We start from the raw sequence: 23,332 nt of genomic DNA, 5'->3' as shown, positions 1-23,332 counted from the left end.
TTTTTAAAACCAGCATTTTGCGTTTCTAAAAAATTGGTTTTAATTGATCAATGATGTTTTTATCTATGCGTTTGTACCTCTCTAGTCTGAGGTAGATCGGCAATTAGCAATCATTGTAGTTTGAACTACCTAATGTTAGAATCAATCACAATGTTTAATATTGTCTTTAAGTATCTAATGGATTCATTGCGCAATTCTAAAATATATTATGATATATTATATTAGCTATGATAGGATAATATATTATTCTTATTACTAATATTCTTATGATGATATACTACATCATATAACATTTTATTTTATTATACTATGTTAGTTTATATCATGTTGTTTCATATACGTTATTCTTATTATTATTAATACATAGTTAACTACTACATGCTTATTTTAATGCTGTTGTCTATAGTATTTTCAGATGGCATCTCTTAATTCAGAGTAAAAAGTGTCTTTTGCATTGTTCCTCTTACAACAGATCTTCCATCAACAAAATATATCAGCCTATAAATTTCAAGTTTACCTGCTTATAAAGTGTTCCGTTAACAAAAGGCTTACATTCCAAATACAATACGTAAACTATATATTCATGCTGATGCAGCATACACCTTAACATTCCATTTGAGCATTAAGGTTAATGTAAAAAAATCTGCTGACGCTATACATAAGTAAAGTCTCAAGTTTTATAGTTGAAGTTTTTTGGAGACTTTCATGAACTAACCAATAGACTAATTTTTCTAACAAACAAAAAATTTGCAGGTGATAAATAGTAATACTTAATAATAAATCACTTCATGTATGTAATATCTCTAGTTGGCTCCTCATGATCAAGAGTAGAGAGTATTTCTTCCAGGGTTCTTCCTATAACTGATCTACAAATAGAATATATCAGCATAAGCTTATACACACTCAAACTAACCAATTATTTGTCTATAAATTGATCTCTTAACAAAAGGCTCACGTGCCAAATACAATAGGTAGATTATCTATTCATACTGATATACCATCCATCTTATCATTTCGTTTGAGTATCAAATAATATTGGCTTTAGTTACAGACTTCTCAGATGTATTTATAGCAAAAACTTTGTATTTGTAACAGTTCTCTTATTACGAAAACGTGATTGTTAGTTTGCCATTTGATAATGTTTCAAATGGATTAGCTGATTTGATTTTTAGCTAAATAAAACCAGAAATGATATAAAAGTAGTCTGTTGATGATATACATATGTAGGGTTCGGAGTTTAAGGGCAAACTTTGTAGAGACACAATGCTTTCATGAACTAACCAAAAAATGGATTTTTCCAACAAATAAAAAATGTTGAGATGTGCCATAAAGTCTAATTTTGGCTCAAATTGTTAGTAAAAATTAAAACAGACAATGTGGTCACATGGAAACATTGAAGGCCACTTCTCATGTATCCACTGATGTTTAAAGTACAAAAAATTGGTGTATCACTTGCAGTCTTGTAATAACTAACTTGAACAATGTATAAAATATAGTTAAATATGTTCTATTTTAATTACAAGTTTTTTAGGTATTAGCTTTGACCTTTGATCAGCATTGAAAACTTCTAATGTAAAAAATTTCAACATTAGCAGCAACTATTTGACTGTAAAGTCTACTGTAGTCATAAATAAAAATGGCAGCAGTCAGAGTTTGATTTTATTTTGTTGAACTTAACTATTGAATAAAATTCCTTATCATGATAGCAAAGTAAATTACAAAAAATATTTAGTGTTGAAAATATTAAAATGGCAATAAAAGTAACCAAAATAGAACTTCAAATCTTTACAAACAGTAAAAAATCTACGCTATGACAGATATTATTGAGTAATAAAACATTGGTGCCATTTCTGATCTTCTTTCTCTTAGTTGCTAATTTATTAGCAGTCATCTTTAGAAAGTGCTCTCTATTTTACCTAGTCGGACCACCCGGACCTCCTGGACCCCCAGGAATGGCTGGTAGAGATGGTAGAGATGGAGCAGATGGAGCAAATGGCAGAGATGGTGTGAATGGAGAAAAAGGGGATGATGGAAGAGATGGGGCAGATGGTAAAGATGGGGCAGATGGCCGAGATGGAGTACATGGCAGAGATGGAATAAACGGAGAGAAAGGAGACATCGGTAGAGATGGTTCTGATGGTAAAGATGGAGTAGATGGATTCCCAGGAAGAGATGGACTACCTGGCATGGATGGTGAAAAGGGTAAGATCATGAACAGTTTATAAACATTCTTTTGTTAAGAACTACAGATTTGTAATAAAGCTAATCGTAATTAAATAATCGTAATTAAATAATCGTAATTAAACACCGAGTCACCCTAAAGACAACGTACTTGAAGACATTGGCAATTTTTCAAATTCATTTATTGTTGGTTTTTATGTGAAACACCACAAAGATTATCAAACCAGTTTAAAACTTTGTTCTCGACTTTTGACTAAACTTTTCTGCAAATTTCTGAACATTTCAAGCACCTGTACAATACTGCGCATTAAATTAAACTATTTTACAATCTGTTACAAATAGTTAAGTAGGCAAGTTTTGTTACATGCTTATTACAAAAATGTTCTGGAGCAATGCATTTATACTGAACAACTCAAAAACCTAGACGCTACTGCAAACTGAAATCAACTGTTTTTAATCTCCTACAAGTCATTAAAAATTCAATTTATGGTTAGCAAGGTAATAATCTTGTTGATTAATACAAACAATTGAGATGCAGTTATTTTGTCATGCCATCAAAATGTGCCTAAAATAAATATGATATAGATTGTGTTAGTCGGTTTTGTAAAGATATTCTCCTGAAGCATTAGGTGACATTGGCCACTAAACCAACAAGATAGAAGTTTTTGCAGGTGTGTCTAAACAGTAAACACAATAAAATCCGTATTTTGAATTTTTTCTTTAATTAAGTAGGTTGGTAAATACTCTGTGTTTAATTTTAGTTATTTGATTTAAATTCAAAAGGTAAAACTTGGAAACTTTGCTTTTTTAGATCGTATTTACGGACAGCAATAGATTATGAATTTTGTAAAGCTGAGTTCACAATTTTTTTAACTAAGAATAAACTGTCAAGATGTCTAATATTTTGGCTATTTTTTATCATAATTTTATTTTTAGCATATATGATTGTGCACCCATTGTAACATTAAATTCAACATAATCAAGTAGCTGGTTTATTTTATGTGTAGGTGCAACTGGGAGGGCTGGTAAACAGGGAAATAAGGGTGCTGATGGACCAGCAGGCGAACCTGGTCCCAAAGGCGAGGCTGGACCTGCTGGTAGTGGTGGAACTGGAACAATTTACACCAGATGGGGACGAACCACATGTGGATCTGATGCCTCACTAATATATGAAGGTATTGACCTTGATTACTACAGACTAATGGTCTTTTGAGTACCGAAATCGATTTTTCTGTTGCAAAATTCTTGGTTTCAGCCAGAGATTTAACACTTGTGAATAATTCACTTACAACTCAAACCAGACTACTCTACATTTTTATCTCCTTCAACAATTTTAGTTGCAAAAAAATTCATTTGAAATATTACTTTTGTCTTCTAGTAGGCAGCATACGCTCTAAATAGCATAGTAGATTTATCAATTTGAAGTTTTTCTGGCAATGAAGGCGTGTAACTGGTGATTTTACAGTATTTAAGACACTCAAAAACATTATATCTACATAAAATAGTACTATAACATTTATTAAAACAGCATAAAACTTACATAAGAACAGTCACAGTTTAAAATTAGGAATGCTAAGATTTTTCTATTCACTTGAACAATCGCTACAGATCCTTGAATACTAAACTCCTTTCTCCAAATTATTGAAGATGTCATGGCTGATAAAACTAGTCAATGATCAGTTCTCAATTTTAAATGTTTAGCAATGATTCTTCTCCAGAATTCTACACAAAGTAAACTACAGATAATTGTTTTCAATACAACATACTATAACTGTAGTTTTTACCTTTGCGTAAGCTCCTCTTTCCTTCAAGTCTCCAGAATTATTTTGCATTCTTCTTTTCTTTTATTTCTTTTCTCATGTGCACTCCGTCTACTAATCTCTTGCCCTGTAATCTTTTGCTTTTGGTCTTAATGCCTGCCTCCACCCTTTCACTCGCATGTCCTGTATTTCCACTCGCATGTCCTGTATTTCCACTCGCATGTCCTGTATTTCCACTCGCATGTCCTGTATTTCCACTCGCATGTCCTGTATTTCCACTCGCATGTCCTGTATTTCCACTCGCATGTCCTGTATTTCCACTCGCATGTCCTGTATTTCCACTCGCATGTCCTGTATTTCCACTCGCATGTCCTGTATTTCCACTCGCATGTCCTGTATTTCCACTCGCATGTCCTGTATTTCCACTCGCATGTCCTGTATTTCCACTCGCATGTCCTGTATTTCCACTCGCATGTCCTGTATTTCCACTCGCATGTCCTGTATTTCCACTCGCATGTCCTGTATTTCCACTCGCATGTCCTGTATTTCCACTCGCATGTCCTGTATTTCATACACCTAAATAACAACTGGATTATATAACTTTTGAAACATCATCTTTCCTCCCTACTTTACGCTATCAATAAAATATATCGTATATATTTTCCTTTGTCAAGTATTGTAGCCTGTTGATTGTGCTAACTTATAAAGGAAATAAGAAACTTATGTTTAAAGCTAACTAGAGATTTCCTTTCAAAGTGGTTTGTATCAATATTTACCCGCTGATGTTGAAATTCTATAATGTTGTTTTGCATAATCTCAGGCTTCACCGGAGGCTCCCGAACGATAGACGAAGGTGGTGGTGTAAACTACCAATGCATGGCAAAAGATATCGAGTATAACAGCAATAGTACCACATATTCGTCTGCTTATTTGGCTGGCACTGAGTATGAGAGTAGGAGCTATGGTGTATTCAGCTCTGACGCAGATCATCAGAAAGCTCCTTGTGCTGTCTGTTATGTCAGCAGCAGGTCATCCGCAATGATGATTCCTGGTAAAAGGAACTGCCCTAACAATGATTGGACTTTTGAGTATGAAGGTATGTTAGCGTGCATTTAACTTGAGTTATGATTTATTATTATTATACCTGTTATTATTTATAGTCAGATAGCAGCAAATAAATGCTTCTAAGCTTGTAGGGAAGTGTTAGATAAGCATGTTGGAGTAATGTGCGCGTATTTGAATTTTAAAGAGCACGCAACCGGTGAGTCAGTATATTTAGTAATGGTCAAGCGCTATAGAATCATTTTAAATTTATGCTGGAAAGTTGTTTTCTATTTAGCTGTGGTGTTTTAGTCGTACAAAAATTTACTGAAATTTTTGTGTAATTTATTTAAAAATCCAGAGCTTCATCACTTCTCAATGTACTTTTAGTATGAAGGTTAGCATTTAACTTGAGTGTCCTGTTATTATTTATAGTCAAACAGCAGTTAATGAATGCTTCTAAGTGAGCTTTTAGAGGAACATAAGATATTGATGGGCATATTCAAATTATAATGAGCCTTCGACTATGGCGTAAGGATCTTTAGCAGAGGTCCATTGTTATAGAATTCTCCCAAATTCTTGCTGATCAGATGCTAATTATTTAGCTGTGGTGCATTTACAAGTACCAAAATCCAATAAAAATCAATCGTAAGAGTATAATAAATCAGTTACATTAACTTTTCGAAGTACTTCTTAAAAGCATTTATAGTTGTAACAAACCCATTATAGCTGTCAGTAGGCTGTATCAGATAATACTGAAGTGGTATGAAATGTAAACTAAAAGTTTTTTCATAAAAACAAATATTTTTAAGCCATATTGTTAGCCAGGTTTTATCGCATGAGCAAGTCATCTCCACAATATTACCTGTCATGGTTCTAGAACTAGTATAGCAGTCATACTGGTGTGACTAGCATGTTAAAAGGTGTAAATGCTGAGAGTTTGTTGCAGTTTATGTAAGTGTCTGATAAACCTATGTCTCAAGTACTTTGTGTATTTCAGGCTACCTGATGACGGCGTACAGATATTCCGACCACCAAGCAACATTTGAGTGCGTCGATGGTGAACCTGAATACATGGATGGTGACAATGTTGATATTATTGGTGAAAAGTTTTACTTCACAAGAGCCGCATGTGGTCAAGGAGTTCTCTGTCCTCCGTATGACTCTAACAAGCCCATAACGTGTGTCGTCTGCACTAAGTGATCAACTCTCATCAACTCATATCAATTGATCATGAAATGAAACTGAAATCAGTTGTTTTTATTACTATATTCTGGTTAATGCTTTGTGTTTGCATTTTCTGCAATTTTCTTGCTAATCTGCTTTTGCAATTACTTTTGATTTATAAAGTTTACTTGGCAATAATTCATTTATCACATTCAAGTTTTTGTTCAGTAAATATGGCTTAATATACCTATAAAGACACGGAAATGTGCAAATTGAACTTTTACTATCATGTGTGTGAATAATGCTGAGCTAGGAAGTTGATGTGACACCGCAAAGAATAAAGCACTAAAGAAAAAATGATCAAATAAACATTTAAATTTCAGCTAAAACCTGTATCATATATTTCCAACAGGATAGTGACAGAGTTCATACTTTGGAAGACATTCTTAAGGATAGAGAGCCTTAGAACATGTAAATCAGAGATGATGACTCTCATTGAAACAGGTTTTATCACTCTCGACACTCTCTGCAAATTTTGGAGACTATGATGCGGTCACAACTGCACGTGATCACATAAAATCTGCTTTGCATACCAGAATTTTTTTTAAATTATCATTTCTGTTAATTGGAATGTTTCTCTAGTTTCAACCGTGACATTGTGTGAGGTGAAGGGAAATAACAATTGGTTGGCGTAAAATTATTTTATTATCAGGGGTTAGTGGTGATTAATAAGAAACAACCTGCAAGATTTGAAAACTGATTAATTTAGAAAGCTATAAATTCAATGTGACCTTGAGATGCGCAGAACTAAATATCCATAGAGATTGAGATTACAGCGCAAGGCTTTAACCTATTGGACTAATCATTAGACCTAATTAACAACAAATTAATTAAACAATTAATATATGAATTTATGCTTGCATTTGCTCCAAAAATGATAAAGGTTATCAATGTATGGGATAAATCCAATACATGAACAAATATAAAATATATTGAAAATATTTTATATTTCCTATTCTTTGCTAATGTTGTATACAGTGTAGTTGGGGTAGTCAAGCCACCCTTGGATTAGAGCTTTTGGTATCACTAATACAGATTAGGCCAACAATGAATGCTCAATATGCTGACCTCATAATGCTGTCAGAAGTTATTTGTGTACATAGGTACATACATACATTGCAATGTATATGCTATGTTCTGAATTTTGTGCTTAATGTGTGTCTACATCATGCTGATGTTAGTCAATCAGTTATTAGGAGTATGAGGTTATGAAAGCAGGGATCACCCTGCGTGCCTTAAGCCTGGTTTTCATATCAAATGCAAGACTCCGGCGGTAATCTCGCGCAGTAAGACATTCGTGGAGCAAGTGTTTTGCTCGTTCTGCAATTCTCATGCGTGTACCGCCGGCAATTACCGGCGGTACTCGACGCGTAGGCTCAATTGCACCGCTGATAGCGCTTCGGTGCTATTGCCGGTGTTTGCAGGGTATATAGAAACTAGGCTTTATTTGCATAGCCAGATCATCTGATGTTCAGCTTGTGCAGCAGTATAGGGAACATCAAAAAGAAATATAGAATGGTTGAATATATATTCTAAATTTCCTGGTTGAAGATTTTAAATATATATGTAATATATATATAATATATATATTAATATATATAATATTTATATATATTACAAATATTATATATTAATATTTATATTATTATTTATTAATATAATATATATTATATATATTATATATGGATACTATATATGTTATGTATATTATATATATAGATATATATATCTAAAATATAAAAAAATTAGTTTTGGTGTTGTTCAAATAGACATTATCAGGTGAATTTCTTTGACCTGATTATGAATAAATGTTTGTACAAAATGAAATAAGAAGGAATCTTTTCCTAGAACAGTGCCATCAGTAAAAGACGATGATCCAATAGCACGTGTTTGCGATAAAGTGGAGAGCACTGTAGGCCTATATATTACCATTCCTGAATGCCCAGCGTTGCACAGGTAGTAAAAAAGTTTTCTCACAGGTATTGTTTTTAATCAACATATGCAAGCATATTAACCTTTAAAATAAGGTGATTTTTATTTCTATGTGCTGCGTTATTTTTGTGGAGTTTGTTTATTTTTGTGTAATTCACACTATACCGGCTCCAGTGCCTACTTCAGGTCTATGCTGGTTGCAATCATTTTGCTGCCTATGTGAGTTAAAGCATTTTCCTCTGACCAACAGTTCTAGCATTTTTGCTAGCAAAAGACTAGCTAAAATTTTAGCATAAAACCATGAGTTATTGGTAGACGTAATAAGCATGTGCACAATTTATTCCATAGTATACCCAGTTATACAGCGTAGTGTGTTGGTGGTGTGGTATAGCAAGTGTGTTGAATAAATGCCTGTCTACGGAACTGGAAGTTCTAACTTCAAATCCAGTAAACAGCTAGTTTTTCATTCCTAAAACTTTGCTGCTATAACAGGACAAACAGACAAACAAACCAACTAAAAAATAAGACGAACTTTGAGATTTATATTGATAGATTTTAAGATTTCCATCGATGAGCTTTTATACACTAAGATTTTATACAAGCTGATTCACAACACCCATTATTTAGGTCTGTCAGTTTGTGAGCAGACCAACTCTGGTGCATGTATGAAGTATTCGGAAATACGGGCTACCAAAATTATTGTCATCATCTGTATCACCAATACTTAGGAACATAGTCAAATTGGTTACTGAAAGTAGTTTAATATAATTTCAATCACTACAGAGAGCTTTATTGACAGAATACCAGACTGCCTGGAACAAATTTTAGCATCCTCATGCCTGAAAAGGAATCCTTAAACTAGTTCTAACAATACGAAGGGTCTCAATTGCATGTTTTATGCACTCAGTTATCATATACCTGCTATATTTAACCTAGAAATAGGACTACAAATGATTTTATTACTTGATATTATGATCAGTCAGATCAGAGCAGTAGCAGGTAAACATGAAAGTCTATTTTGAGAATGAACTTGGTTAGAGGTGACCTCAGTTTGATAGGAAAGTTTCACTTTTCAAACTGATAACTATCTTTGTTAGCTCTGCAAATTCTCAGCAACCAGCTAAATAGATGGAGAAGATTGTTTTTCTAATTTTATCAGTGAGTGATTGCATCAAATTTCATTCGAAAAAAAATCAGCTCACCAGTTTCATGATGCTATTTGTCCTGTTTATATTCGGCATTGTAGGAAACCAAATTTCAAAGCTAACTCAATTATTTTTCTGTATTTTTATTTTGAAGCAGTTTTGTCAGTCATCTTTACTGGTAATCTTTAAATGAGTCATTTTTTAATTAAAGTAGCAAGTTGTTATTTTTGGTGCAAGTGTATTCGGTGGCCAGTAACGAGGTAGCAGATTATTATTTTTTTGTTTAGGTATGAGTATTTCGTGGCCTGCTATTCTGAAGAGACCATTCTCAAACTTTGTGATAACTTTAAAGTGTTTTAGTTGTTCTTGCTGAGACCAATAGGTCACCAATAGGTCACCAATAGGTCACCAATTGGTCACCAATACACAAGACGTCATGTGGAAGATTATTGATGAACTCAAATGTCTTAAATAGACACTCAACATTTATTTATTTGCAAAATTTATTGTTATCATTGGCCTATTTAGAATTCAACCGGTTGTTTGCCCAGCTGTTTTTATCTAGCGGTCTGACCTAAAAGAAATTGTTGTTAGTCTTATATTTATATGAGTGCAATCAATCATCCAACAGTCAACCAATTTTCCAAAAAATTTGAAAAATAAACACCAGTAATTTACTGGCAGTTTTACTCTGTTGAACTTTAACAGTTGATAGTTTCAGCAGATTTCATTAATACTATCCTCAATAGGAAAGTTAGCTTTCATAGCAAGTAAAGCAATAGGAAATATTTTGGAAACTTTAATACACCTTTTTGAAAATGTTCATTTATACATAAGTAAACTGTCACATGAAATTTAATGTATTTTGAAGAGCACCGCAAACATTTTTGAATTGATTTTCAAAATTAGAACCATGTATCGACATCTTGACAAGATGATGAACTTGATAAGGTCCTTGCAAAACGAAATATAGGCTCAAGTAGTCTATGCGCATCATGCTACAGAAAAGTACTTTGCAAAAATGGTGTCAAGCGGAGCTGTGTTTTGACACCAAACCTTTTTTCACTATATCTTAATGCGGTGCTTGCAGTGGCTTTTAAAGAAAATAAAGGAATCTACATGCAAAAGAGACACAGTGCAAATTTCTTCGAAGTCTCCTAGATTCAATTCAAACCATGCACAACCCTGTTCTTTAACAAAAAGATGTTGTTTGCAGATGACGGTGCTCTGGTTGCCCCTTTGGCTGAGACATGCAGCTGCTTATATATCAATTTGCAAAATCCTCAAAATTCAGCCAGAAAACGAACTTAAAGAAAACAGAATGTCTGTATCAACTTGTAAAGATTTTGCATCCATATTCTCATTCTACAATTATCCTGATAGCCAAAATTGCTTACTCTACAAATTTCAAACACCTACTAGTAGTAATGCCATATCCAGTTATGCTAACAATTGATAAAGAATTTAGTCACAGAATTGAAACTGCAAATGCATCTTTTGGAAAACTTCAGAATCATTTGTGGAAAAACAAGCATGTGACCATTAGAGCTAAGTGTGAGGTATACAAAGCTGTAATCCTCTCAGCCCGATTATATTGAGATGAGGCCTGGATATTGTACCAAACACAAGTAAAGACACTGCAGTCACTCGTGATGAGACAACTCACTCATGATAAGACAACTACACACCATAATCAGCCTCAAATAAAATATAAAACCAAAAACATTGAAATGTAAAATGACCTGGTCTCTCATCCATGGCAGTCCTGCCGATAAAAAAAAGCCCTTGCATGGCTAAGACATATGAACATGTTGGGTCATCAACGATTTCCAAGACAACTACTACTATATTCATAACTGAACAAAGGAAAGAGGAATCAGTCTGTGCTGAAATACAACATTGAACATAACATAAAGTTGAGAGAACTACATGTATATAAAAACAGATGGCAAAAGAAAGCAGAGCTGACGTAGGTGATAAAGCTTAAACTATAAAACAGTCGCTGTCAAAATGGCTGTCTGCGAGAGTAAGAGAGACAGATAGACAGACAGAGAAATATAGAAACACAGAAACATAGAGACATTGAGATAAAGACACAGACAGAGAGAGGGAGATGCAAAGGGAGAGACAGAGGGAGAGGGAGAGGGAAATTGGCATAAACATATGTATTTATATCATACACGTATATATAATAAGTCATTATATATATTATAAAGGTATATATACAAACATATGTGTATATATAAGTTTGTTTACATAGATATATATACATATAAATATACTCATGCTACAGACAGTACTGTTTCAGCTATTGAAGCCTCATCAGTGCAGCTCAGAGCTTAGGCAAGGGACACAAATCCCATTACCAATGAGAGTTGACTTCCTGCCATGAAACAACTAGGTTGCCTCACAGACTAAGAAAGTCAATGTGCTGGCACCAGAGTGCTCAAATCACAAAAGTGACGAGCTTTGCACAAAGGCTAATAGTGCTGCACGTCTCCCAGAGTGCTCAACCAAACCGAAGCGAGGGAGCATATACTCATGCTACAGACAGTACTGCTTCGGCTATTGAAGCCTCATCAGTGCAGCTCAGAGCTTAAGCAAGGGACACAAATCTCATTACCAATGAGTAAATACATATAAATATATATACATAAATAGGTTTATATATCCATATATTTTTTTTACGTTCTCACTAAAACCCAAAGCTCAAATGACCTTTGTGGAAGTTTGTTCCTTTGCTGAACGTTATGCAATAGCATTTTATTGGAGCCTACTCAAGCGTAAACTGTGTCCTTCAATTTTAATAGAACAGTGATCCATCTTGCTGTAAATTATCTCACAGACTTAGAAAGAGGTAGGTGTTCTGCCCTGTGATTTCTCCTGCAAAGGAAGAAATCACAGGCCATAATTTTTAACCACGTATTATTTCTAGTCAATATTATTTTGAATTCCGGTTTAGTCATTATTTAGCTAGTCTGTTTGTTTCTCATATATATTAGCGCAACTATTTGTTCAGTAGAGAAATTGGCTGATTCTTCTGTAAAATATTGTAGGAGATAAAGAGAATAAAAATGTCACTCATATATCTTGCATTGTTGATTCTCACCCTGACAACCTGTCACAGTAACGCTGTAGTGAATGAAGCAGTGATTCAGTTGCAAGCTGACATGGAGGACCTGAAAGGTGTAGTCGCTTCAATCAAAACTTTCGTAAGTCATAATCATTTAATAGTTTAATATATCTGAGCTAAGAGTATCACTGTTGTTGGTTCATTGTTTTAAGCTTATTTAGTTCTGTTATCTGAAAGTTTTTAATTTTTGTAATTGTTAAATTTTTTGTGCATTCAGATTGCTGAACCATTTGACTTCATTTACTTTAAAGACCTGAAAGAGACATTTTCACAAATTCTATAATATCTAGCAGTCAGATCTGACTGCAAAAATTTTCCCGGATTAAAATTGCCAAAACGGTTAAAACTCTCAGACATTTCTAATTTAAAACTCACTTTTTATACAATCACAAAAGCTGCACTAGTTTGGTTTTAAAACATCCTCTAGACATTGCAGATCACAGTCCCTAATTAATTTCACATTAATTTTCCAATTAATCAAACATTTCTAGACATACAATTCTCAACACCAGAGATTATCATCAAATAGTTTAGTAAAATATTTCTTTTGTAGATGGAAGAGGCTGCAGCGGGAAACAACCCGTGGGAAACCAAAGGTGAGCAACTATTAAGTACCTCAAACTGTAGAAAGTTTCTTCTAAACTAGCATCTTATTTGAAGAAGTCTGACTTCTCAAAAGCAAGCACCTGTCAGCTGAAATAAGGCAAAGTTCACAATACTATTAGCTTCATTTTACTGAACAAAATTAACACGACCAATGTTTATTGTTTTAAATAGTATGTTCATGTGTTTAAATTTGTCATATACAAAGTATATTAGGACAGAATTTCTCATTAATTCAGATATTTAGTCAATTTGGTTACATTATTCATTTATATTCATTTATATTTTTATATTTTTATTAATATAAATATTATATATTATATTTATATAAATATATTAATATATATTTATTTATATTCGAGTATAGAAAATTCTGAATGTTACCCTTTGCTAGCAAACAGAACATTTCACTCACCAAGCATATTCATTGCTTGCTGCACTGTTTTTGCTTCATATCCTTAAAGCTGCGTATCTCTGCAAGCTGACTATTTCTACTACATGCACTGTAGAGTCTGAGCATTAATAAGAACAGCAATAACCTTGTGGTCTGGTTTTTGCACACCCAACTGGATGTTTTTAAGTTCAGCGCTTTTTGTTCCAGAATTGATGGTTTTATGGATCAATTATGTATTTATTCATGCGTTTTGTACCCGTCTGATCTGGGGTAGATTATCAATTCCTATTCATAGCAATTTGAGCTACTTAATGTTAAAATCAACTGCAATTTGTAATAATTTCCTTAAGTATCCAAGGGCTTCTTGTGCAACTCTTAAAATTCTTACGATATATTATGTTATATTATGTTACATATACTTTAATATATTAAATAGTATTATTTAATATATTGCATATTATTTTTATGATATTATATTACGCCATAGGGTCTTATACTACATTGGTTTATATGATGTTTTATTATATATATGGGGCTATTTTTATTAGCGCATAACTAATTACTTCATGCATGTAATATCTCAAATTGGCTCCTCATAATCAAGAGTAGAAAGTATTTCTTCCAGGGTTCTTCCTATAACTGATCTACAAATAGAACATATCACCATAAGCTTATAAACAAACAAACCATTTATTTGTCTATAAATTAATCTCTTAACAAAAGGCTCACATGCCAAATACAATAGGTAGATGATCTTTTCATACTGATATACCATCCACCTTATCATTTCCTTTGAGTATCAAATAATATTGGTTTTAGTTACAGACTGCTCATATGTATTTATAGCTAAAACTTTCTATTCATAGCAGTTCTCTTATCACAGAAATGTGATTGTTAGTTTACAATTTGGCAATATTTCAAATGGATCAGTTGACTTGATGTCTAGCTAAATAAAACCAGAAATGATATAAAAGTAGTCTGTTGATGATATACATAATTAAGTTTTAAAGTTTTATGGCAAGTTTTAGAAGACACAATGCTTTCATGAATTAACCGAGTAACGTATTTTTTCAACAAATGAAGAAATTTTCAGATGTATCATGAAGCCTATTTAAGGTTTTATTTGTTTATTAGTTTTAATTTTATTTGTTTAATAATTACTACAAAATCTAAAAAGAACTTTTGCTACAGGAGAACATTGAATTTCACATTTTTATGTACTCACTAATGCTTGAATCACAAAAATTTGCTCTACCATTGCGGTCTTGCAATAACCAACTTGCACAAAATATGTATAAAGTATTGTTAGGTACGTTCCATTTTTTTACAAGTTTATATCATGTTAAATTTGTTTTATCTTTAATGATTCGCATCAGAAATTTTTAATTTATAAAGTTGTAGCAAGTGTTGTACTGATAAATCTACTTTAATCGTAAAATAAAAATAACAACAGACGGTGTTTAAGTTCGTTTTTGCGATGCATGTTTAAACATTGAATAAAATGACCTATCGTGATAACAATAATAACGAATGTTGAGGATATAAATATGGTAAAAAATAACCAAAATAGAGTTTATAATTTATAAAAACACTAGAAAGGCTACACTATAGCAGAAAATAATGAGCAAAAAAACCTTGGTGCCCTTTTTGATCTTCTTTCTATTAGTTGCTAATTTGTTGGCCATCATCTCCAAAAATTTATCTCTATTTTACCTAGTTGGACCCCCCGGTCCTCCTGGACCACCAGGAATAGTTGGCAGAGATGGTAGAGATGGAGCAGATGGAACAAATGGTAGAGACGGTGTGAATGGAGAAAAAGGAGGGACTGGAAGAGATGGGTCAGATGGTAAAGATGGGGCAGATGGCAGAGATGGAGTGGATGGCCGAGACGGAATAAACGGAGTGAAAGGCGAAGCTGGTACAGATGGTTCTAATGGTAGAGATGGAGCAGATGGTAATGATGGAGTGGATGGATTGCCAGGAAGAAATGGACTACCTGGCCCAGATGGGGAAAAAGGTAAGATAACTGACAATTCATCAACTTTCTGCCCTATTAAAAGCTACTGATTTAGCTCTGAAATGAAACAATTCCGTCAGAGTCAAACACGGAGTCACCCTAAAGACCGAGTACTTAAGAACATTGGCGTGTTTTTAAATTCAATGATGATTTGTTTTATACTGTTTGTAACAACAAAAAGATCACTAAGCACCAGAAAACTATGTTTGCAACTCGTACCAAAAATATTCTGAAGCAACGCATGTATACCAAACATTTCAAGCTCCTGTACGCTATTGCAAACAAAAATCAACTGTTTTGTAATCTGCTGCAAATCAATCATAAACCAAGTTATGGTTACTATTATAATAATGTTATTGGTTTAATACAAACAATTCAGATTTATCCTCTTTTGCTATGGTATCGAAAGGTGCCTAAAGCAACTATAACATAGATTGTATTTGTCTGTTATGTATAAATAGTCACCTAAAGCATAAGATATTGGTTTTTACAAGTGTGTCTAATCACTATACGATCAGCATTTTGCATCTTTTCTCAAAATAGGGTAGTAAATACTCTGTGTTTAATTACAGTTATCTGATTTGAATTCAAAGGTAACACTTGGAAATTTTACTTTTTCTTTTAGATTGTATTTACAGACAGCGATTGGTTACGAATTTTATAAAGCTGAGTTGACAATTTTTTTAAAACTAATAATAAACTGTCAAGATGTCTTATATTTTGGCTATTTGCTACCATATGTATATTTTGACATATATGATTTTACAGCCATCTTAACAGTAAATTTAATATAATCAAGTAGCTAGTTTATTTTATCCATAGGTGCAGCTGGAAAGGCTGGTAAACAGGGAAATAAGGGTGCAGAGGGACTAGTTGGTGAACCTGGTCGTAAAGGCGAGGCTGGACCTGCTGGTAAAAGAGAAGCAATTTACACCAGATGGGGGCGAACCTCATGTGGATCTGATGCTTCACTAGTATATGAAGGTATTGACATTGACTTACTACAGATTAGTAGCTTTTTGAGTACCGAAATCGATTTTTCTGTTGCAAAGATTTTGGTTTAAGCCATAGATTTAACACCTGTAGACACAACTCACCTATAACTCAAACCTAACTACTCTACATTTTAATCCTTTTAAAAATTTTAGTGGCAGAGAAATTTAATAAAATCATTACTTTTGTGTTCTAGTAGGCTTGTATACATTCTAAATATTATAGTAGATTTGTCAATTTGAAGTTTTTTAGCAATTAAAACATGTTACTGGTGATTTTACAGTATTTAAAATACTCAGAGACATTACATGTATATTTACTGTATGTAAAATATTACCATACTATTATATACTATTATACCATACTATTATATATACCATACTACCATATTATTGAAACAACATACTTAAATAATAACTACTTGAGTTTAAAATTGAGAATGTTAAGTTTTTTCTATTCGACAGAAAAATCGCTACAGATCCTTGAAATACAAAACACATTATTCCTAATTATTGAAGCTGTTACGGCTGATAAAACTAGTCAATGATCGGTTCTCAATTTTAAATGTTTAGCAATGATTCTTCTCCAGACTTCTACACAATAAAGTAAACTAAAAATAAAGAATAACTAAGAATAAAGATAAGTGTTTTCAATACAACATTCTATAACTGCAGTTTTTTTTCCTTTGGGTAAGCTCCTCCTTCCTTCAAGTCTCCAGAATTATTTTGCACTCTCCTTTATTCCTCTCCTCGTTTGCGTTCCGACTACTAATCTTTTGCCGTGTCATCTTTTGTTTCCAGTCTTAATGCCTGCCTCCACCCTTTCACTGGTATGTGCTGGATATTCACACACCTCAATAACAACTGGATTATATAACTTTTGAAACATCGTCTTTCCTCCCTACTCTACGCTATCAATAAAATATATCATATATATTTTCTATTGTGAAGGATTGAAGCTTGTTGATTGTGTTAACTTATAAGGGAAATATGAATCTTATATGTAATCCTATGTAGAGATTTCCTTTCAGAGTATCTCATATCATTATTTACCCATTGATGTTGGAATTTTATCATGTTGTTCTGCGTAATCTCAGGTTTCACCGGAAGCTCCCGATCAATAGATTCAGGTGGTGGAGTAAACTACCTGTGCATGGCAACAGATGTTGAGTATAACAGTGATGGTGCAGCCTACATGTCTTTGACTGCTAATTTGGCTGGAGCCGAGTATGAGAGTGGGAGCTATGGTATATTCAGCTCTGCAGCAGATCACCAGAAAGCTCCTTGTGCTGTCTGTTACGTAAGCAGCAGGTCATCAGTAATGACGATTCCTGGCAAAAGGAACTGCCCTAACAATGATTGGACTTTTGAGTATGAAGGTATGTTAGTGTGGATTTAGTTTGAGTGTCCTGTTACTATTTATAGTCAGAGAGCAGTTAAGGAATGCTTCAAAGTGAGCGCGTAGGGAAGTGTTAGTTGAGGATGCTGGAGTAATGCGCGTGTACGTAAATTTTAAAAAGCACACGGCTGGTGAGTCACTATTTTTAGTAGCGGTCAAGCGCTATAGAATTATTTTAAATTTTTGCTGATAAGTTGTTGTTTATTTAAATGTGGTGTTTTTACTCATATAAAGACTTTTTGGAAAATCTTTAAATCTATCTGAAAATCCATAAAACCATCCGTTCTCAAAGTACATTTTGAAAGCAGTCATAGTCAATAAACGTATCATAGCTGTTATTAGTCTAAATCTGCTAATGCTGAAGTGGCATAAAATATATTTTTTAAGTTTTGTTAATAAATAAATTTTCTATAAATTTAAAAAAGAAGTAATTTTTAGCCACGCCTCATATTAGAAACTCCTATCCTAAAGACCTTTTACTATGGTTCCAAAGCTAGTATAGCATCCATACTGGCATGAATAGCATGCAGGTATGTGTAACTGCTGAGAGTTTGTTGCAGTTTAGGTGAGTGTCTGATAAACTTATGTCTCAAGTACTTTGTATACTTCAGGCTACCTGATGTCAGCGTACCATTCCTTCAACCACCAGACCACATTTGAGTGCGTCGATGGTCAACCTGAATATATGGATGGCAAGAGTGCTCATATTATTGGTGCACAGTTGGAATTCACAACAGCCAAATGCGATGAAGATTTTCTTTGTCCTCCGTATGAGTCCGACAAGCCCATAACGTGTGTCGTCTGCACCAAGTGATCAAATCTTTACAACTCGTATCAAATGATCTTGGAATGAAATTTAAATCAATGTCTTTTTATGACTATTTGGGTTAGTACTTTGTGTCTTGTTAAACAGTTTTTTTAAACCGCTTCTGATATATGAAGTTTACTTGGCAATAATTTATTTGTCGTGTTTAAATTTTTTTAAATAAATTTTATTTACCATGACTATAAGGACACCAAAGCATTCTAAGTGTGATTTGACAATCTTATCTGCAAATAATGCTGGGTTATGGACTTGATTTAACATAGCAAAAAATACAAAACTAACTAAAAAATAACATACAGTCATTATAGGCAAAAGACTATGATTTTAAAACAAGATAGTGACGGGGTACTGGCCATCCTTTAGAGGACATTCTCATGGATAGAAAATGTTCGAACTTATAAACTGGAGATAATGACTTTTGTTGAAGCAACCTTTGCAACCTGAATACTCTTTGCAAAGTTTGTGGTCTATGATGCAATTATCTGAGGTCAGCAAGTAAATGATTGCATAAAATTTGTTAAGTGGAAAGAGAATACAGTTAACAATTTCTGCTAATAACATTTTTTCTCAGGTTCCAACTGCTTTAGCGACATTGTGTAAAGTGGAGAAAACTGATAATTATTTAGCATGTACTTATATCGCTATCTCTGTGTAATAATAAACAACCTGCAAGATTTGAAAACTCCAACTAATTAAATAAAGTTATGAATTCAATGTGACCTTGAGATGCGCAGAAGGAAATATTCACAATGATGGAGATTGAAACTCAAGGCTTGAGCCTGTCAGACTGAATCCATGACAGATATGAAAAGTCTCTTTTCTCCACAATACCATTATTATTACTACTGTAAAAGTTTTTCTTCACAGTCGTGTGGTGGTAGGTGACTAGGTTTAGTCTGTGTTGAGTCCGGGTCTTAACAAAAGGCCAAAGGATCCAACATCTTTCTCAATTCCACTAAGAGAGAACCTTCCTCAAAATGTGAGCTGTTCTTAAGATGGCTGTCTTCTGTATAGTCTCAAAAGACATGTTCACTCCCACCTCGGCCAAGTATGCTATATGCCTCATTGATATTGTTCCGAGTGCACCAATTGCTATTGGTATCCCTTCGGTCTTCACCTTCCACAGTCTGTTTATCTCGAACCCAAGCTCTTTGTATTTACCAATTTTCTCATCTTCCTTCTGTACTACCCTTGTGTCTCTAGGTATTGCTATGTCTATGACCTGACACTGTTTGATTTCTTTGTTTATTAGTTCATTATTAGTATTATCATTGTTATTATTCTTATTATGCTCATCCCCTTCATTCTGAAAAGACTGAATGATTTTTAACTATGAACTCTTTGGGTAATAACTAGATTAATCTCTAAAAGTACAGTGGAGGCATTTTCATAGATCAGACTTCAAGATCTCATTTTAAAAGTTTGGTTTAAAACACTAATTGACTCACAAAGTATTGTGACTGTTGATTGTATGGTCACTGTATTTATGTATTTGCAAAAATATACATCGGTATATTGACTTTTATACATCAAGCAGTTGGGTTATTAGTGAAGCAGTGAAATGTTACAGTAGATCCATTACATCTACAGCAAGTACAAATACAAAAGGCATTTTTGGAATTGTCATACCTAAAAAAATAATTTCATTGATGTTTATATATTATTTGTAATCATTACATTATTATGTTAGTACTTTATTTAATAATATCCAATTAAATACAGTTCAAAAAGTTTCATTAACATTTATTATGATTATAAGAGAGTAATTGGTAAAAAGGTATCTGCAGTGCATAGAGTTTATAGCCTCGTATCATTATGTATATAAGTTTATATATGTTGTAGTTGAACTAAATTAATGACAGCTTGTATCAAGGAGAAAAGGGTAAGGTCTCACCACTCAGGTTTTTGCACCTTGAAGACACTTAAAAAAACCAACTTGAGTGTAAATTGAAATGGAAGAACAATACTCTATCAGACATTGTAAATACAGGTCAAATTTGTTAATTCATAATATCCTGTCTTTGCAAGTAAACAATTTTTTAGCTTTATCTAGCTCAAAATTTTTAATATAATAAGAGCCGTGTTCGTTTTTCCGTCTGTCTGAAGCCATACTAACAGCATTAAGAAAAAATATTTTCTCACGATGTCATAAAACCCGGGCATTAGATTCAAAAGCAAAAGTGTAACCATTACATCGCTTACCGCTTCACTGGGTAAGCAATGTATGTAACATACTGATTATGCTCATGACGATCTCTCACAGTGTATAAGACTGGCAAATGTACTAGTTGGTAATAGTTTTTATATTATCTTTTGATCTATATAGATTTACTAGCTGTGCTACCCGGCGTGGCACGGGTAATTAAAAAGTCTTTGGACAGAAAATTGATTTGTATTTAACATATAACAACATTTGCCATTCTAACTTTCAAACTACATATCATGAGAAAAATGTTTTGTCTTATAAACAATGAGAAGTAATGAGAGTTGCTTGCTATTAGCCTGGCACATTGCCAATGGAAAACTTGAGTACGCTTAATAATGTGAGCCGACAGCTTCTCGTGACATTATGCTACGACCTTGCTTAGTAAGCAAAGTCGTTGGGTATTTGCTCTCATATAATGACTTATATCGGCAACCTAGCAACTCAATCTTGTTGGCCTAATGGGTACGGCATCAGACTTCCGAGATCAAATCTTCCTCGGTATAGATTCTTTGTTCCAAGATTTTAAGATCTATAGCCAAAACGCATACAGATATAAATACGACGACAGACGACATACTTTGAGAAATATTTATACAGATTGTGGCTCAATGCATGAAAAAGCATAAGTTTGTACTGGTGCCATTGCTGCTGCATCTCATAAGTCATACGTTGATTACTAAAACTGAATTTGATCTTGCTAGTAAGAGTTTTTTAAACTTTAGGTTTTTATTAGATGTTAGTGAAGGTTATTCTGCAGTCACTCATGACATGAAATTTTCTATTCACTGGGATTACAAATCTAACGACTTTTCTTGGATGGCTGCGGAGGAGATTTTCTATTGATGGCTTTAGGTTTTTCTGTCAGGGTTGTTGCCCTTAACAGTGCAGAATAGGAGCAATTTTTTATGAATGTTTTTCCCAATACCACAAGTTGTTTTTGTGTCTTGAAACATAAACCCCTTGTTAATAAGTCAAAGCCCAAACCCCAGACCATGGCTGTTTCAGAAGGTGAGTAAAATGTATTGCAGATCAGCTGATATTATGAAATCTTACGAGCCAGAAAGCCTGTCTTTTCATAATATATTTCCCACTTATCCACAGGTGGTTTTACATTGATTACCTCAGATTTTCTGTCAGGGTTGTTTTCCTTAGCAGTGCGGCACAGGATCATTTGTGGTTGGAAGTTTTTCTTACCGCCAACAATTGTTCTTGTGCTTTGAACCCTCAACCTACTGAGCATAGCGTCCGACCCATTAAACCATGACTGGTTTTGGAGGTTTTGGTGGCTTGGTTGAACGATGGTTACTTCAAATTATTGTTGGTAAAATATACTGTGGAGCAGCCAATATTATATAACCTCGATGGTTAGCATTTAAGTATTTTGCTTAAAATTGATTGCACTTGTGTGAAAACAATCTCAGTTGGAATATAATTCCAGCAAACAAATAGAATGACATGAGTTAACTAACCAACTGGTATTGTTCAATTGACTGTAAGCGAGCTCAATCTGTAAATTTTGAGATTTACTGCTTAGATATCGGAGTATTGATGTCTATACCAAATATGAAATATAACATTCAGTATTACAAAACCAAATGGATGAATGTAAATTCTAAATAAAGCTTAGCTCTCTATTAACTTACATTGAGGAAAACATAATTATAAATACATGTATTTTAGAATACGGATGTTAGGGTTTTAAATCTGACTGCTTTCATTACTAAACTTGGAGACAAGAAAGAGAGGCCATTATCAGTCTTTTATGAATTGGCGTATATGCATGCAATTTGAAATTTAATTTGATGATTTTGTCTGCCATGACAGCGGGTTAATGTTGGATACCTGCACATGGCTAATACAAAGCCACATTAGCGACATTTTCTTTTATAAGTCGGTTGTATCATAGCTTGTTGCCAGTTTAGTCGCCAGCAATTCGGCACCTGAAATAGGTTGTATTGGTCTTCAAGGTTATCCGGTAGCATATTGAAGTACCTGACCTGACCCACTAGCTAATGGCTAATGCAATACCACAGCAGCGGCATTGTCCTTCAAAGAATTACTACAACATTGCTTGCTGAGGTAATATTTAGGTTCATAAAGCAAAACAAAAAACTAAAACTGACAGAAATTACTAAAAAGTATTTTCAATTTTTGTTTGAGTTGAAAATAAATATTTTACGTTTGCAGCTATAGAGGCAAGTTTGCATATATTGCTCCATTAATATTGAAAAGGGTATTAAAATCACACTTAATATTGTATTGTATTGTGTTTGCATTTTAATTTTTTGAAAAGTGGAATTATTAAGCAAGTAATAAAGAGTAAAGGCAATAGATTTAACTTGTTACATAATTTATTATTAATTTATTATAGCAATGTTGATACAAGCTTCATTCCAAGGTAGAAATGAGACACTTTTATGCAACCGAAGAAAAAAATTTAATTCCTGGTTTTCATGTAAAAGTTTACTGTAAAAAA

The 23,332-nt window shown here is 33.5% G+C and overlaps 3 protein-coding genes across 3 annotated transcripts; 2 read left to right on the top strand and 1 right to left on the bottom strand.

Annotated features, from left to right (window-relative positions):
* Positions 1–4,055: 4,055 nt before the first annotated feature.
* Positions 4,056–4,499, bottom strand: LOC137402438 (alpha-(1,3)-fucosyltransferase FucT-like). Its single transcript, XM_068088936.1, has one exon. The coding sequence runs from the start codon at positions 4,497–4,499 to the stop codon at positions 4,056–4,058; it is 444 nt and encodes a 147-aa protein (XP_067945037.1).
* Positions 4,500–4,739: 240 nt separating this feature from the next.
* Positions 4,740–6,185, top strand: LOC137402437 (uncharacterized). The gene is made up of 2 exons (XM_068088935.1): positions 4,740–5,037; positions 5,983–6,185. The coding sequence occupies exons 1-2, from the start codon at positions 4,740–4,742 to the stop codon at positions 6,183–6,185; spliced, it is 501 nt and encodes a 166-aa protein (XP_067945036.1).
* Positions 6,186–12,360: 6,175 nt separating this feature from the next.
* On the top strand, positions 12,361–18,638 carry LOC137402436 (short-chain collagen C4-like). The gene is made up of 6 exons (XM_068088934.1): positions 12,361–12,498; positions 12,973–13,015; positions 15,134–15,433; positions 16,256–16,417; positions 17,523–17,804; positions 18,436–18,638. The coding sequence occupies exons 1-6, from the start codon at positions 12,361–12,363 to the stop codon at positions 18,636–18,638; spliced, it is 1,128 nt and encodes a 375-aa protein (XP_067945035.1).
* The last annotated feature ends 4,694 nt before the right edge of the window (positions 18,639–23,332 follow it).

Source organism: Watersipora subatra, chromosome 8, assembly GCF_963576615.1.
Source record: "Watersipora subatra chromosome 8, tzWatSuba1.1, whole genome shotgun sequence".
Taxonomy (NCBI): domain Eukaryota; kingdom Metazoa; phylum Bryozoa; class Gymnolaemata; order Cheilostomatida; family Watersiporidae; genus Watersipora; species Watersipora subatra.
The sequence above is the reverse complement of the archived record's forward strand: the minus strand, read 5'-3'. Positions and strand labels throughout refer to the sequence as shown.

What these genes read in the sequence shown, in the direction of transcription:
- LOC137402438 (XM_068088936.1), bottom strand. Translation starts at nt 4,499, where the DNA reads ATGCGAGTGGAAATACAGGACATGCGAGTGGAAATACAGGACATGCGA.
- LOC137402437 (XM_068088935.1), top strand. Translation starts at nt 4,740, where the DNA reads ATGTTGTTTTGCATAATCTCAGGCTTCACCGGAGGCTCCCGAACGATA. An exon ending in TTGGACTTTTGAGTATGAAG is followed by an intron (nt 5,038 to 5,982) that starts GTATGTTAGCGT and finishes TGTGTATTTCAG; the next exon opens with GCTACCTGATGACGGCGTAC.
- LOC137402436 (XM_068088934.1), top strand. Translation starts at nt 12,361, where the DNA reads ATGTCACTCATATATCTTGCATTGTTGATTCTCACCCTGACAACCTGT. An exon ending in CAACCCGTGGGAAACCAAAG is followed by an intron (nt 13,016 to 15,133) that starts GTGAGCAACTAT and finishes TATTTTACCTAG; the next exon opens with TTGGACCCCCCGGTCCTCCT. An exon ending in TGCTTCACTAGTATATGAAG is followed by an intron (nt 16,418 to 17,522) that starts GTATTGACATTG and finishes GCGTAATCTCAG; the next exon opens with GTTTCACCGGAAGCTCCCGA.